Genomic DNA, 15,349 nt, shown 5'->3' with positions numbered 1-15,349 from the left:
TAATAATAATAATGTATTGGGTAAAGCAGGGAACTGTAGCTCAGAAAAAATAAAATTAATATTTAATACCAACTAAATTAAAAATTAAATACATTTGTGTTTTATTTTAAAAGTAATTTAAGACATGCAGCTTTTTCTTTACATTTATAGAGATCTCTTCCAGTGTAAAAAAAATAGTTTAAAATAATTTTGCTTTTAACCGTAATAATTAAAATATAACTTTAACAATAATAGTTGATGGGGGTTTTAGTGACCATCTCACATCATCATTAAAACAAAATCACAGAACTCTGACTTTCGGACTTTTTTTGTCACAGACCGCAGGGGTCCCACATAGAGAATCACAGCTTAACTGAATGTGAGTTGAAAAATTTCAAGTCAAGTATAAAATATCAATGCGAAAACATTCCTTTTAATAATTAAGCAGGTGATATTTAAAAACTTTCATACTTGTAGCAGAGTAGCAGAGCCAGCGTTTATAAAAACCTAAGCATATGCCCTAATGCGGGACGTAACTCCTCACGTTCACAATGTACAACAAGAAGTAATCTGTTATTATAAGTTGCTAATTTCAAATCTTTCATAAAATATCTAATATCTCTCCCGAGTGCTGCTACAGAAAAGCGTCACTCTACCCAGCCAATGCCATAACCGTCTGTATCTGGAAGCCCAAGAGAGCTGTGTTCTCTGGGTGGGAGGGATAGCAAACTCTCTCTCACCTGTCAAACATAGTGACACTAGCCAGTCATGGGTGTCTGTGAGCTTGTATGTGGAAGAGGGTGGATAGTTCTCCGAGTGTTTTACAATAAATGAGCGGCAGTCTGAAAAGACGGAGTCGACAGATGGAGTTGTCACATGTCTTGGAGGAAGCACTTGTTAGACCTCATGTGTAGCCATCCGTATGACAGGGGAGAAGGGTGTGAGGATCGTAATTGCCGAAGATCAAATTAGGGAGAAAATGGGAGGACAAAAAAAAAATTGAAAAATCTAAAGCATTATACAGTTATATGTGTGAAGGCTGTAGTCAAATCCTGACCTGTACTGTTGCTTGGACAGGATTAACAGCTGTGTGGGTCAGGCCAACCATCGCAGCTTCCTGCTGACGCTCATCTTCTTCCTGTTGACCTCGCTGTATGGGATCAGCCTGGTTCTGCGCAGTGTGTGTCCCACCCAGAGCCTCCTGACCGCCTTGCTCTACTGCCCCGATGTCTACAGTCAGTCCAGGTGGGAACCCTTTTACATAGCTGCTTTTTTATATATATTATGGAAAAGGATCACAATTTAAGGTTTTGCAATTCCAAATCCAAGAAGTTTTCAAGGATGTGACAAGGGTAGAAGATTTCTCACAGGAAATTTAGAGCAATCTTGTGGAACAGTACATCAAAAAGTTGGCAGAGGAGCAGACAGAAATGCTTCTGGTATGAAATTAAAGGCTGTATCCATAACATCATAACATCCGGATGCCTCTGCAGGGTGGTTACGCTACAAGAATAAAGAATGGAGCTATAATCCTAGATCGTCTCATGTAGGTGACAGGGTGTAGTAAAAGGGCGGTGTTCTTGCAGTCCAGCGAGAACATTTGTCATTCTTTGTTTTAATTACATGTTGTTGTAAATTACATGTAGTTGTAAAGGTGTTATACTATTAAAATTGTTTACATTCCAAATTCAACAAAAATTGTTTTAAAAAATCCAGTTGAAATGGATTAGTTATGATGTACTTATGTACAGGTAAGGTTTATTGAGAGTAAGAGGCACAAGGTTTGTCCTTACAGGAAGCGTCTGACTAAATCCAAAGCTCAGCAATAAATAAATAATGAATACATTAATAATCTGCTAGACTGAAAAAAAAAAAACAACTAGTAAAAGTGCTGGCAATTTGCGACAAGAAAAAGTTTCAAACCTACTTTGTAACATTAACTTTTTTAATTCTAGGTGTTTAATGTTTAAGGAAAACTTTAAGCTTATGAGATGTCAGTTGTCTACCTCACGCAATGCAGTGACACATTGTAAACTCCTGAAAGCCTTTGGAAATGCCTGTGTCGAGTTACAGTCACTGTGTTTAGTGACAGGTCAGTTTAAAAATTCATCTGTCATCGAAAGTCTAACCCTGTTTGTTTGTCCAGCTCGGCCTTGTGCTTCACCTGTGCCTGGTACAGCAGCATCGTCACAGGAGGACTGCTCCACCTGCTGGTGCTGCAGCTGATCAACGTCAGCTACAACGTAACGGAGCGTGAGGCTCGGATCGCTCTGAGGGACAAAACGGGACGCAGTCTCATCTGGGGCCTTATCATCGACACGGGTGTGTACTCCCACGGCTTCCGCGCCAACTGGACTGAATTCCTCAACATGGGCGAGACGTTGGAGCCCAAAGCCCTGAAACCCACAGATCTGGTGTAGACGTCTGCTTAATGTCTGGCCTTAAAGAAGTGTGGAAGTCATGAAAAGCTGTCAGACTGAAGTGTTAAGCACGTGCAGATACACCACAGGCCCAAAATTTTATTTTTCTGGTTTCAACTGCGTGGCAGAAAGGTTTTAGTTATGTTTTTGTCCACTAGGTGGCAGCAGTATATTATATTTCATCTGGCTATAACCAAATCACAATGCCTCATCAGTGCACCTCAGCAGTGAAGGAGTCTGGGTACAAGACTGTTCACCAGACCCAACATCTGTGAGTCCTAAGCCATATAAAGTACGCCCTGAGACCATAACTTTCAGAGCTGCTGTGTGTCTGTCTCCTCTGCCCAGAATGTAAAGTAGTGTTGTGTAGACATCATTTCATGATCTAGCTTGATTTAGTGCCTTGCTGGGACATGGGAGAAAAAAAACGGAGACAGCACCACAATGCATTCTTGTCCAGAATTCCATCCGGCTATAAAACACCGACGGCGTCGCAGTGAATGTGCAATAACGTCCGACAGATGTTGTCAGAGGACGCTGTGTGCGTGTCTTGTGTTTTTATACTCCTCAAATGGAGATGGGTCTTTAATATATGTGTTAAACTGATAGTCAAGTTGCAGTGTTTAAGAAATCAGGTCAGAATGAACATATGGAGTTTCATCTCATTTTAACGCCTTGTTAAAAAACACACACAAGCAAAAAAACAACTTCACAGAAGAACACAGGTTTTGTCTGTTTTACCCAAGCAGTGTTTGTTCTGATCTGTGTACCATGATGCATCAGTGACAAGCTGCTCTAATTGATTGTGACTCACAAAAGAAAAAAAATAAAAGTTTTTGAAAAGATCATTTTTTTATTCTTCATGAATTCCAGCCAATTATTTTTCAAGAAATGGGAATGGTGGGGTCTTGATTTTGTTAGATGTGCGACGCCGGGCTCCATATGGCGTCCAGCGGTGAGGATCGGAAGTCCGGGAGGATCTCAGCCACTTTGCGTCGGAGCTGCTCTCTCCGCTCCTCTCGCTCTCTTTCCTCCTGCAGCGCCTCCGGCAGACGCCGCCAAGCAGCGAAACATCTGCTCACCACGCGCCTGAAACACACACAACACCAAGTCAGCTTGTAAACCTCACTAAAAGGCTTGCATTTTGTCATGGTTAGTTTGCTGACCTGGCACTGTGCTCGTCAGCCTGCTGCTCTCTGTCCCAGGCCTCCAGTCTCTGGTGGATTGCGTGATCTAGCAGTACCTTGAAGACCTTCCTCTGAGTCTGAGTCATGTAGAAGTGCTCAGCTCGCACCTCCAGGTGAGACTGCAGGTGCTTAAACTGAGTAAACACAGGGGGATTAATAAGCATAGATGCAATAATGGTACAGATAACGTAGACTGCTGAAATCGACTCTCTAAAACACGTTGCTGCATCTGAAAAGCTGAAAATGGAGCTAACTGTAGCTTAACAAATGGGCTATAGCTACAAATTCTACTTGTTTACCATTTTCCAGCTGTATAGGGCTCGCCGGAGCAGAATGCACTCGTATAGATGGTCTGCACGGCTCTTTTTCTCCGCCAGTGCCTCGTCTGTTGTGTGTAGCCAAAACAGAAGGCAGCGTCTTTGTAGAACCTGTGTGTGATGCGCCACAGCTTTCTAGTGGAGGTAAAAAATGAGACATTAACATAATTACCATCACAGCCGGATTGCTTCAGATGGTGCGGTTGGCAAAATCACTGCCATTCCATATGCCGTGTGTGTACGGGAACGCCTGAGAAGTGTCTCGCCCTTAGTGGGAGGGATGAACGGCTCTGTGTGCATCGAGGTTCTCTGGGAGGACGACGAGCCTCGATGGATTTCTGTGGCTAGGTTTTGGAAAGGTGCGATGCTGTGCTTCACACACAGCAGAGAAAGAATGTCAAGCCTGCCAAACTAGTGTGTAATGAGTCTATGCATCAATGGACATCCGTGTTTTTAGACTGCACCGGCCATCTGGTTGGCTGACACCTCTTGCAGCTTTTGTGACTAATAGGGTTTGGAGTATACTTCTCTCTCCTCCCCATTTTCTCCCCCAGCCACGGGCTCAATATCCTGTCTCTGCTCGTCCATCTTGATAAACGTATGAACAGGTGTAAAACCCCGGTATGGTGGGAACATCAGTAAAGCAGAGGGCTGAACGCAGCGCTGTGTGAAAGGCAGCAGCTGGGCTTTGTGCAGAATGTGGGTGTGAGGATATGTGAGGCTGCGAATGACTGTCAACCCACTAGGGTGTGTGTGTGTGTGTGCGTGTGTGTGTTAACCTGAGCATTGGCTTGGCTCTGCTCCACCAGCCGCTTCCATGGTGTTATTCCTCTGTGCAGCAGCAGGGAACGGCGGTAGTGCTCTCCTGCCTGCTTTAACAACTTCTGCTCCAGCTCTGTTCTCCTCTGCTTCTCCATCTCCCTCTAAACACACACACACACACACACACAAATTTTAAGCAGCTGGAGCACAAAGCATAGTTCATCATTTACAAAGCGTTATATTCTGAGGCAAACCCTCCAAGAGAAAACAGATTGGCTATTAAAATACTCCAGTGTTGTTGTTTTTTTCTTCCCTAATTTACATCCACCACATCTGTTGTGTATGTTTGTTTGATTACCTCAGACACAAATTTATTCTGATTGGTCAGAAGCTGCTGATTAATTTTCTATAACAGCAGCTCTGACAGTAGTGCAGGTGCAAATCACCATTTTATATCAGCGCACTCGTTCTAAAACATTATCATTTCTGGAGTCGCAACTCTTTCACAAGGACTTGTAAGGCTGATGCTGCACGCAATCTAAGGCTAATAATAAACATGTTGTTATTTAAAAGAAAATTAGCATTGTTGATATAGCGAGGCTTTCTATAAGGAGACGTTCATTTAACATTTATGGAAGGCTTTCTAACAGTCAAAGCTCAAGCTGTAACTTTAAGATTTCCACCCCAGAGGGATGTGTAATTTGTGTAATTGTTCTGTCCTATCAGAGAATTTATAGCTGCTATAATGTAAGTATAAGTGATAACAGGAATTAACTTGTTTTGTAGATGTTCTTTAAATGCAACATTAAATGCAACTATAAATTGATAAAAAAGTATGTGGTGTTAGTTGACAATTTGCTGGGGTATAAGGGGAATAAAACACTTTGGGATGTGCTGTTATTTGCATCAGGTTGCATCATACCACCCTGTTGTTGATTATTTTCCTACACCAGCACGCTCTGGTGTGTTTTATCACTTATACTGTCCCAGTGTTTTATTAGTATACACTGTGAGATCAGACCCACACAACTACACTACACTACACTGACCACAAATTCTTTCCCCTGAAAATGTAATCTCTCAAAAGATAAATTATGCAACAACTGCCTTTAAGTTTTATCTGTTCTTTTCTCAGTACAGGGAAACATGTTCTTGATAATCGTTCTACAGAATTGTGATACTGCTGCTGCGGCGGAATCGTTTTTATCTTCGCTTTTAAGTTTGACATTTCGATACGGAATGCTGGATTAAGTATATAATAAATAATAAAGCTCATTGATAGGTATTATTACAGTGTAGTTAATTAATGGGTGTGTCAATAGGATTAAGTACAATAAATGCAAATGTCTTACAAACGATAATGTACTGCTGGAGTATGAATGAATTCTACTGTATGCTAGTGAACAGGTTGAAACATTTTCCTAGCTTATTTTTTATTTATTTACATTGTTCTGTATGTATGTATGTATGTATGTATCTGAGAACAGAACCTTGGTGAAACAGGGAAGCTGTGTATTTGTAGTATTGCTGTGTCACTAAAAAAATGTGTTGCATGATGTGAATGTGTAAATATTTCAGCCGATTTGGCAATGTCAAGTCGCACTGTTGGAAGCAGCGTATAAAGTATAAAGGAGCAGATTTTTGTTGTTACTTTTGTCACGCAGACCTGGCAGCCCTGGTGATACGCTGCAGGCAGACCTGCTGTTCTTAGGACTTTTTTTTTTTTTTTTAAATAATATTATTTTAGCATGTATAAGAGCTACAGAACATCAGCAGCAGAAAAGCATTAATGATCAGTGAATACTTACACAGGTGTCAAATAAATGAAGTGATCTGTCTTGCTTAAATAATACAAACTCCATAATTTGACCTGTAGAAGAGCTTCGTTATGTTAAGTGTATATTGCCTCCTTTGTTTTTATAGGCCGGGAGACGGTACAAGCCCCAGGGGTATAAAACTACAGCTGCTGATTGCAAAATACATATTTATGTAGCTTTTAATTGAATGTTTTCATCATAAAAATATGTGCTATAAAAGAACCAATATGCCCTTGTCTAAGACAAGTTAAGAACACACACGCGCACACACACACACACACACACACACACCTCCTTCTTCTGTCTCCTCTCCTCCCTCCTCCTTTCCGCCGCTACGTGCTTCTCTTCCTCCTCCTGCCTCAGTCTCTCCTCCTCCTCCGCCTTCATCTGAGCCTGAGGGGAAAAAAACAATGATGGATTTATTAATTCAATAAACTTATCCATTCTCCTCTACTGATCCTCCCAATGCTCACCAGCTTCTCCTCCTCCCGCCTCCTCTTCACCTCCTCCACCTCCCTCCTGCGCTCCGCACGCTGCCGAGCTCTCTCCTCCATAGCTGTGAGAGAATGAGGGAGAGAAATCACGAAAGAATTAAAAGGTCAAGACAAAGGTCAGGTATGGGATTATCAAGCGAAGTCTCGATTCAATGTCTGTGTGTAATATGTGCCTCCACCTTTATTGTACAATCAGCATTCTTACATTAGCATTCGTTTATTTGGAAAAAGCTTTTATAGCTAAGAGATTGAGGTTTAAGAGCCTCGTTCAAAGGCCGTTCCATTGTTCTTGGTCTCTAGTACCCTTTTTCCCATCATGATGCTGGTGCTTGTTTAGGGAAGCAGCACGCTTTTCATGAATCAGCTCACGTTTCTACCAGCTTGAGAGCAGACGTGGGAGTCTCTTTAACGCAAAGCCAAAAAATAACAACTGCTGAGGGTTTTACAAACATATTTCTGACTTGAGAATACACTTCATCATCCCTTAGTCATAGACACAGACAAGAAAACAGCTGTACAGCTTTATCAAAACACCTTTATCCTGGTCCAGGTAGCAATGCCCCAAAAAACACTGGAAAAACTGTGTGTGTGTGTGTGTGTGTGTGTGTGTGTGTATACATTCACACCACCTGTATGGCCCTGTGTGACTAGACTTCCTCTCTTATTCTCAGTCCTCCCACATGGTACTAAATTCAGCCTGCGAGACTTTGAAGTGTGACTTTTCTCAGGGATTATTCTCCCTCAGAGCAGCACGAAAGGATCTCAGAGCAGCTGTCAGCTCCAGTGGCAGAGGTGTGTGTGATTGTGAGCTTATGTAAATCTGACCTCGTACTGCAGGGTGAGGGTTGGCCAGACGACTGTCATATTCTTTGGGGGCTGGACGACTGGCGCTGCTTTCACCTGAGGCTCCTTTTGATCCATGACTGTGAAGTATATTAATAGCGTATTTACAAAGCTTTCTTTCTGTGGATTTCTTTCCTTTTTACAAAAGGCATCAGCCATAATGAATTCAACGGATTACAATGCCGTCACTCTCCACTATGAATTCATTTGTTATGCAAAGCAGGCCTAGCTCGATCTTGATAGAATTTTACAGTGTGACATTTTATTATTATTATTTTTTTTAATTATTTTTACAAAAAGCTCCTGCATTGGGATTTCTAGTGTGTGAAACATGCCGGGAAAAGTACCTTGTCTTGATAATATTCTGAGATGCTGACATTTTGAGCTGGACTGCTAGCTGTTCAGCTTTTTCTGCTTCCTGTCTGAGTTCCAGAAGTTTCTGTCTCTCCTGCAGCTCGGAGATAACTTCCTGCTGTTCTTTAAGAAGGCGTTTCTGCTCGGCGATGGTCCTCTGCTGAGCCACGTGACGATGCTCAAACCGGCCACCGCGCATCTCTGCGCTCTGACAGCGGGGGGCGCCACTCAGTCTCCGCCCCTCCCGAGCCTCAGCTAAAGAGAGTGCAGCGTGACGACGAGTCACTTGCCAGGCCTGAGTGGGTGGGGCTGCTCTCCTGTCAGTCAAAGTGGGTGGAGGAGGAGCTGAGGTGGTTCTTTGTACTGGTACCTGGGCCTGAAGTTGGGATGTTGATAGAGAAGTCGGAATTTTATAGAGATTATTATTGTAATGTCTCTGTGGGGGTTGTAAATGATTACGCAGTCTCAGACGTAATGCGCCTTCTCTGCAAAGTTTCTTTTTTTCCTAGTATTTTCATTTTTTAATTAACTCCATCCTTCATGTCTCATTGAAGATAAAAAGCACAAAGAGCACAGGAGATAAAACTAACAAAATCCAAATGGACAAATTTTACTGCCTTTGAATATTCAATAAGGAGAAGTCTCTTCTGCTGAGCAAAGAAAATAATAAGCAAGGTGTGAGATATGTTTTTAATTATCCATGAGGCCTTACATAGATATTGAACAAAGGCATGAACTTTAGGAATGTATTATGCTTAAATAAAATAATGCCACATTGTTATAAAAAATATAAAAGCCACATTGTTTTACCATATATATATATATATATATATATATATATATATATATATATATATATATATATATATATATACATATATGAAATATATATATGACAGATTTGTAACGGTCTACGTATTAGCGGTGCACTGGTTCAGTGGTGCAGAAACATCAGCACTGGTGTACAGAGATGTGGAAAAACATGATGTGGTCATACGAGTGATCCTTCGCTATATTTGAGTGTTATATTTATTTATTTTCCTGGCATGGTTTGGCCCAACTTGTCCCCTTAGAGTAACGTGTCACTGTTTTATCCTATGATAAAACATTTCTATGCTGATGGGCGTGGTCTTTTCCAGGATGACTCCGCCCCCATCCACACAGCATGAGGGCTCACTGAATGGTTTGATGAGGAGGAAAGTGATGTAAATCATATGCAATAACCTTTACTGTATGACCAGATCAGAACCTAATTGACACCTATGGGAGATTCTCGAGATTCTGAAACAACAGTGTTCATCTCTCCAGTACCGTTTCACAGACGTGTAGAATCGATGCCAAGGCACAGTGAAGATGTTCTGGTGATGTGTATTGGCACAACACCTTACTAACACACTTTATGTTGCTTTTTCACTTTAATTTGTCAACTGTCTGTATATTGTGTTAATAATACTTCCTGCATATGTACCTTTTTGTTTTAAATACCTTTATAAACAACATAAATGTTTGATATTATTTAACATTTATAGATATCAATTAAAAAAAATTAAGACATATTTGACCTTTATGTGTAAATAAAGGAATTTCACCAAAGTTAAAAAATGTATTTGTTCAGTTCACTCACCAGCTGAGGCGTGTGTTCTGATTGGTTCACGGTCTCTGGCTGGACTGTGATTGGTGGTTCGGTGCAGTTCTTTGTTGTTAGTTTTCCTGAAGCAGCTGCATCGATCAGCGCGGCCATTTTCTGCCTGGTTTCCTCCTGCTGGCTGAGTAGTTCCCTCCGCTCTCTCTCCATTCGGCACCACAAACGCCAGTCACTCAGGCAGCGCCTCAGGAGCCGTCTTCGATCACTCTCCTCTGCTAGCTGACAGCGTCTGCAGAGAGAGAAGACACACCTCATATCAAAACCTCAGAACTAACCCAGAGCACAGTTAGAGTCCTGTGAGGTTTCTGAGTGCAAATTTCCAATAGAGACTTCATCACTCAGTGTGTGTGTGTGTGTGTGTGTGTGTGTATACCTGTTTTCCAACCTCAGTTCCTCCTCTGTCCTTTCAGCTTCTCTCTCTTTTCTCCTCACCCACACCAGCGCCCTCCACGCCCGCCACGCCCTCAGCTGCCTCCTCCAATCACAGAGCGCCGCTGCTTTACCCAGCCACACCCTTTTCTCTAAAACCACAGAGTACCAGGCGGAGAAGTGCTTCTGCATACACTGGAACACACACACACACACACACACACACACACACAAACCACTTAAGTGCCATACAGAGGCAGCGGCGAAAAGAGTATATTCATAAAAACTTTTAACCCACTGTTTCTGCACATCCAAACTGGTTGCTATAGTAACAATGAAAGCATTTGAAGGCTAACAATAATGAAATTTAGCTATTACGTTCTAAATAATGTTATATCACTCTATAAATTTATGGCTGTTAAATTCTTGTATCTGATTGGTCAGAAAGTGTTGATTCATTTTCTATAACAGCAGGTCTGACAAAGGTGCTGCAAATCAAATCACAGGGTTATATTAATGCACTTGGTCTAAAACGGCAGCTCATTTGTAGCAACTTGAATGGTGGACACAAACGTGTAGCCGCTGATATGGTGAGGTTTTCTATAAACTGTGTTTTTTTAGTCTTAATACTTTCAAGAGAGAAAAAAAAGAGAGGCTGGTGAGGGGAGGACCGGTTATAGCTGCTATAATGTAAGAAATAACAGGACATAACTTTTCATGGACATTTCACAACTTTAAACGGAACTATAAATGGATAAAATGTGTATATTTATTAATGGATAAATGATATTATCCATTAATATTAATGTATATAATGTATATATTGGTTTTTTAATGAACAAAATATCGCTAGTGTTGGCAAAGTGCTGTCGTTTAAGAGGAATAAACCACTTCAACAGTGAGATGGATTGATGTTACTATTACCACTCAAAAGTTGATTATTTTCCTATAACAACATGTCCTGTAGTTTTTATTTCTTATATAATCAGATCTCATTTGATTATTCAAACTGAGCTGCATGTCCAGAAATACAGATTTGGATCTGATAAGGAAGTGTGTTTGTTTTGCTACTCAGTCTGCAGAAAATTCAATCAGGCATGGATTTATGCTGTCTATTGTAATATAGCCATGATTACAATGAAGCACTGAAAGCGTAGACATTTCCTTACCTGCAGGTTGAGAATGTGGACCATGGCCTCCACTTCTTGCGCTCTGTGGCACAGCTGCCTCTGCGTGACAAAGTCAGGTTTTGGCGTAATGGAGTTCTTGATGGTGTTTTGTTTCTCCAGCCTCTCTCGTTCCCTGTGCAGCAGAAATGTGGGCGAAGCACAATCATCTTCATTAGCTGTTCTAGGCCTGTCAGGATTACAGCTGATGATTGTTTGTCATACACATAATTGCAGATAACAGTTTAAAGGTCTTATGTAATATAAGCATAACAACAATGTTATAATACACATACACACAGAAAGTGAATTTCTGACTGACTTTTAAAAAAGACTGTAAACAATTGCAGTAGGAAGACAGCACAAATACCTTACTAATGCAAATATATAAACATTTTACAGAAATGTGCTCATTCTAATACGTTATCGTTTCTATAGTAACAGCTAATCCACACAGACTTGTGGTGGACTTTTTAAAAACTGTGTGTAATCATTGATATGGTGAGGTTTTCTGTGAGGAGATGTTTCATTAACATTTTTGGAAGGAGTCTCCAGTTTCAGAGCTTTATAACAGTTAGAAGAAAAACTATAACTTGAAATGCTCAGGACAGAGGAGTTTACGCTTTGTGGTTTCTCTGTAACATGACATGCTGCTTTTTTTTGTCTTATTAACTTTAAGAGAGAGGAAAAAAGAGAGGCTGATGAAGGGGAAAGACTGTTTATAGCTGCTATAATGCAAATAGTAAGAGGAAATAACTTGTTTTGTCGATGTTCAACAACACTAAATGTAACTATATATGGATAAAACGTATTATGTGTTGTTCTTAAATAAATAAAAAAAAATGTAATCTCTGGCAAATTCCTGTGGTATGAGAGGAATAAAACACTTTGGAATATGCTGTTATAGGAAAATAATTAACTTCAGGACCGTAACAGTAACATTGTTGATTATTTTCCTACAACAGCACACCCCCAGGTTTTTTATTCCATACCTAATCAATGCACTATAGTTAATAACTATTTCAATAAATATGTAATGTTCTAGTATAATAATAATAAAATAATGTACTAGTTTGCATTAATGCACTAAATCCTATCACCTACAACATCAGCTGAAATAATTAAATAAGTGATTGTGTAATAATTGTGACAGACCTACTCTGTACAATATTAATGATTATGAACCTCTTTCGTGCCAGCTGCTCCATGCTCTTCTTCTCCTGCATCTCTCTGCGTAGACGCACCACTTCCTTCTGCAAAAGCTCCTCCTGTCTCTGAGCTTCCTGTTTCCTCTTCCTCTGTTCCTCGCGCTCCAGCCGCTTAGCCTCCTCCAGCGCTTCCCTCTGAGCCTCCTGCTCCCTGCGCTGCCTCTCCCGCTCCGCGTCCCGCTGCGCACGCCGCTCCTTGACCTGCTTGTGTCGTATCTCCATAGTGACGTTCGGATCACGGCCTCTCTTCTTCTCATTGTCCATCCGGAGTTCCTGTACTGTCTCACAATCCATCACGTCTGTCTCCATCAAGTCCTGGAGGAAGTGGCGCACCTCAAAGCTCTCATCTTCAGGCGCAAGCTGGGAATACATATCTGAAAAATACAGATGAGGGAAAATAATCAAATGTGATCCATTAATATTGCTTTTTTTATATATATATCACACAAATCTGTACCATTAAAGTTTTTGTAGTTCAGGTTTGCAGGTTGATCTTCAGCCAGATCTTCCTCTTCCTCGTCCATTTCAAGCTCTAGGCGCAGCTTCTTGTTCATCCAATCGCTAAGAATAGTCTGGGCTGTGGGATACAAAACAGAAGAGGACAAAATTAACCAGTCAACAAAAAAGCACTTAATAAAGAAGTTTTGTAGCTCGTCACATACATCCAGCTGCATCAGGGTGATCAGGATTTATTTTGGGATAATAACCATCTGGATGTACATTATCCTGCTTTTTACATGGTCATTTTACAATCAGTCACACAATAATTATTTGAAATGATTATTCATTATTGGTTATAAGCTTTCATTAATAAATATCTAGACCAGTGTATACAACATGTATGTATCACGAACTGGGCATCTCTGAGGCATGATTATTAAAGTTAAAAAAAAACAACAACAACAACAACATTTTCAAAAACTATATTTATGTATTATAAGTTATAAATTGTATATCAATAATATAGATTGACATATTGATGAAAAAAATCCTGAAACTTCAACCACTGCCTCCAAAATGAACTGGATTCAAATAAATGACAGACATGAATTCATTCATTTCATTCATTCCTCTTCAGTAAGCGCTTTATCCTGGTCAGTGTCATGGTGGATCCGGAGTCTATTCCGGGAACACTGGCTATGAGATGGGAATACACACTGAATACACCCAGTCCGTTGCAGGGCTCCATGCACACACAAACACATACACATACACAAACACACACACAATTGGTTGCACTACTGACAAACAAAAACTCTTCTATCTTTTGCACACTACGTCCTCAAAAAGCTGCTAAGATCCTCTTTTCAAGCTGCTAAACACTTTCTACATATTTTTACATATAACATCTATATTTTGTCTAATAGAGTCTATTCTATTTTATTTTTCTATTTTATTCTTTTATCATATTCAGCTTTTATTATATTCTGTTTTATGTATCACATTTGCACTGTGGGACGAGGCACAAAGGAAAAACATTTCACTACATTAATACATCACATGTATGTAATATATGTGACAAATAAAGAACCTTGAACCTTGAACCTTGAACACTCATTCACGCCGAGTGGCAATTTCGTGCAGCCAGTCGACCTAATGATATGTTTTTTGGGAGGAAGGAGGAAACCAGAGAACCTGGAGGAAACCCATGCGGACACAGGAAGAACGTGGGAAAACCACTCATACAGTAACCTCAGCTAAGGATCAAACTGGGGTTAGCTGTGAAGCCACAATGCTGCCCAAAGTGCCAATAAAACTGAAATCAAATAAAAGGTAGGCATATATACAAAATACATACAAACATTTTTATTTTACTTTACTGTTCTGGAGAGAAAATAACCCACAACATCATTTTGATATCATAAATAAGGCTCGTAAAACATGATGTTTTATGTTTGTTAGGGAAAAAAAAGCATTTCTATAACTAAAAGTACTAAAACCTAAAGCAATGAGTAAGAGTTGTGGGTGCATGTGTACCTTCGCTGTATGCGTCATCATGGTCCTGGAGCTGATCCGTGCTTTGCAGGGCTACAACGCGGCTCGGTTTACCAGTGTGTGGTTTCTGTGATGAAAACACTTCAGATACAGCGAACTCCGATGCCATCTCGACCTTCTGTGAAGAGTGGAAATGAGCAGATCTCTCATTCTGTGGATACTTTTTTAAAATTATTATTATTTTTTTATCATATGCAAAATGTCACACTAACCTTTATCCAGGTGTTTATATCCCCATCATTCAGATGCGCCTGAAAAATAGTTGAAATCGTTTGGGATTATAAATACTTTGCTTTGTAGTCATGTCTAGAAATGAACGAGGTGAACCTGGGTGGAGTTTATCTTCCCTGAGAAGTCTCTTTTTTTTTTTCCTTCATAATATCTGGTAGTGGATCTGCCTAATCTGAGAGAGACGTGATATGAACCCCACCACATGCCTCTAAAAATTGCTTTTCACAGGATTAAGCAGGATGGAGCCTCTATCTGGATGAACACATGAGGAAGTTGTTTGAACAGGATCAGGTGGAGGAAAGTGAATGAGTTAAATCTGGGGTTTGTATTATAGGATCAAGCAAATGTCAGAAACACAGAGAACTTCCACACACACTGAGAACACGAGGCTCATCACTTCTATATGTGATGGAGAATAAACTTGCCTTGGTGCTTGCTTGGGTTCCAGGTTTGGAAAATCTTTTCCAGTGAAACATATCAGATGGATGTGCCATTTTTAAGTCATACAGTTCAGCTGATACACAAATAGACGGAATTTAGCTCCATAATACACAGAGAAAAA

At 40.4% G+C, this 15,349-nt stretch overlaps 2 protein-coding genes across 8 annotated transcripts in view; one reads left to right on the top strand and one right to left on the bottom strand.

Annotated features, from left to right (window-relative positions):
• Positions 1 to 3,223, top strand: part of zdhhc23b (zinc finger DHHC-type palmitoyltransferase 23b) — a 7,130-nt gene extending 3,907 nt beyond the window's left edge. For 5 of the 7 annotated variants that reach the window (XM_034298220.2, XM_026938214.3, XM_026938213.3 and 2 more), the window contains 2 exons: positions 1,057 to 1,224; positions 2,126 to 3,223. In XM_034298220.2, the coding sequence (XP_034154111.1) occupies positions 1,057 to 1,224; positions 2,126 to 2,399 (442 nt within the window). In that variant the 3' untranslated portion in view covers positions 2,400 to 3,223. The remainder of the gene's footprint in view (positions 1 to 1,056; positions 1,225 to 2,125) is intronic. The other 2 variants (XM_026938211.3, XM_034298219.2) reach the window with 1 other exon arrangement.
• Positions 3,224 to 3,316: 93 nt separating this feature from the next.
• Positions 3,317 to 15,281, bottom strand: ccdc191 (coiled-coil domain containing 191). The gene is made up of 16 exons (XM_026938210.3): positions 15,213 to 15,281; positions 14,769 to 14,807; positions 14,539 to 14,674; positions 13,019 to 13,138; positions 12,539 to 12,935; positions 11,357 to 11,489; positions 10,192 to 10,382; positions 9,798 to 10,047; positions 8,167 to 8,549; positions 7,802 to 7,899; positions 6,956 to 7,038; positions 6,774 to 6,875; positions 4,683 to 4,826; positions 3,886 to 4,038; positions 3,566 to 3,720; positions 3,317 to 3,488 (listed from the first exon to the last, which is right to left on the bottom strand). The coding sequence occupies exons 1-16, from the start codon at positions 15,279 to 15,281 to the stop codon at positions 3,317 to 3,319; spliced, it is 2,625 nt and encodes an 874-aa protein (XP_026794011.3).
• Between the last annotated feature and the right edge of the window lie 68 nt (positions 15,282 to 15,349).

Source organism: Pangasianodon hypophthalmus, chromosome 22, assembly GCF_027358585.1.
Source record: "Pangasianodon hypophthalmus isolate fPanHyp1 chromosome 22, fPanHyp1.pri, whole genome shotgun sequence".
In the NCBI taxonomy this organism is placed as follows: domain Eukaryota; kingdom Metazoa; phylum Chordata; class Actinopteri; order Siluriformes; family Pangasiidae; genus Pangasianodon; species Pangasianodon hypophthalmus.
The sequence above is the reverse complement of the archived record's forward strand: the minus strand, read 5'-3'. Positions and strand labels throughout refer to the sequence as shown.

Coding starts and splice junctions, on each gene's coding strand:
- ccdc191 (XM_026938210.3), bottom strand. CDS start 15,281: ATGGCACATCCATCTGATATGTTTCACTGGAAAAGATTTTCCAAACCT. Junction 14,808..15,212: donor GAACCCAAGCAAGCACCAAG/GCAAGTTTATTC, acceptor ACTATTTTTCAG/GCGCATCTGAATGATGGGGA. Junction 10,383..11,356: donor TCCACATTCTCAACCTGCAG/GTAAGGAAATGT, acceptor TGTGTGTTCCAG/TGTATGCAGAAGCACTTCTC.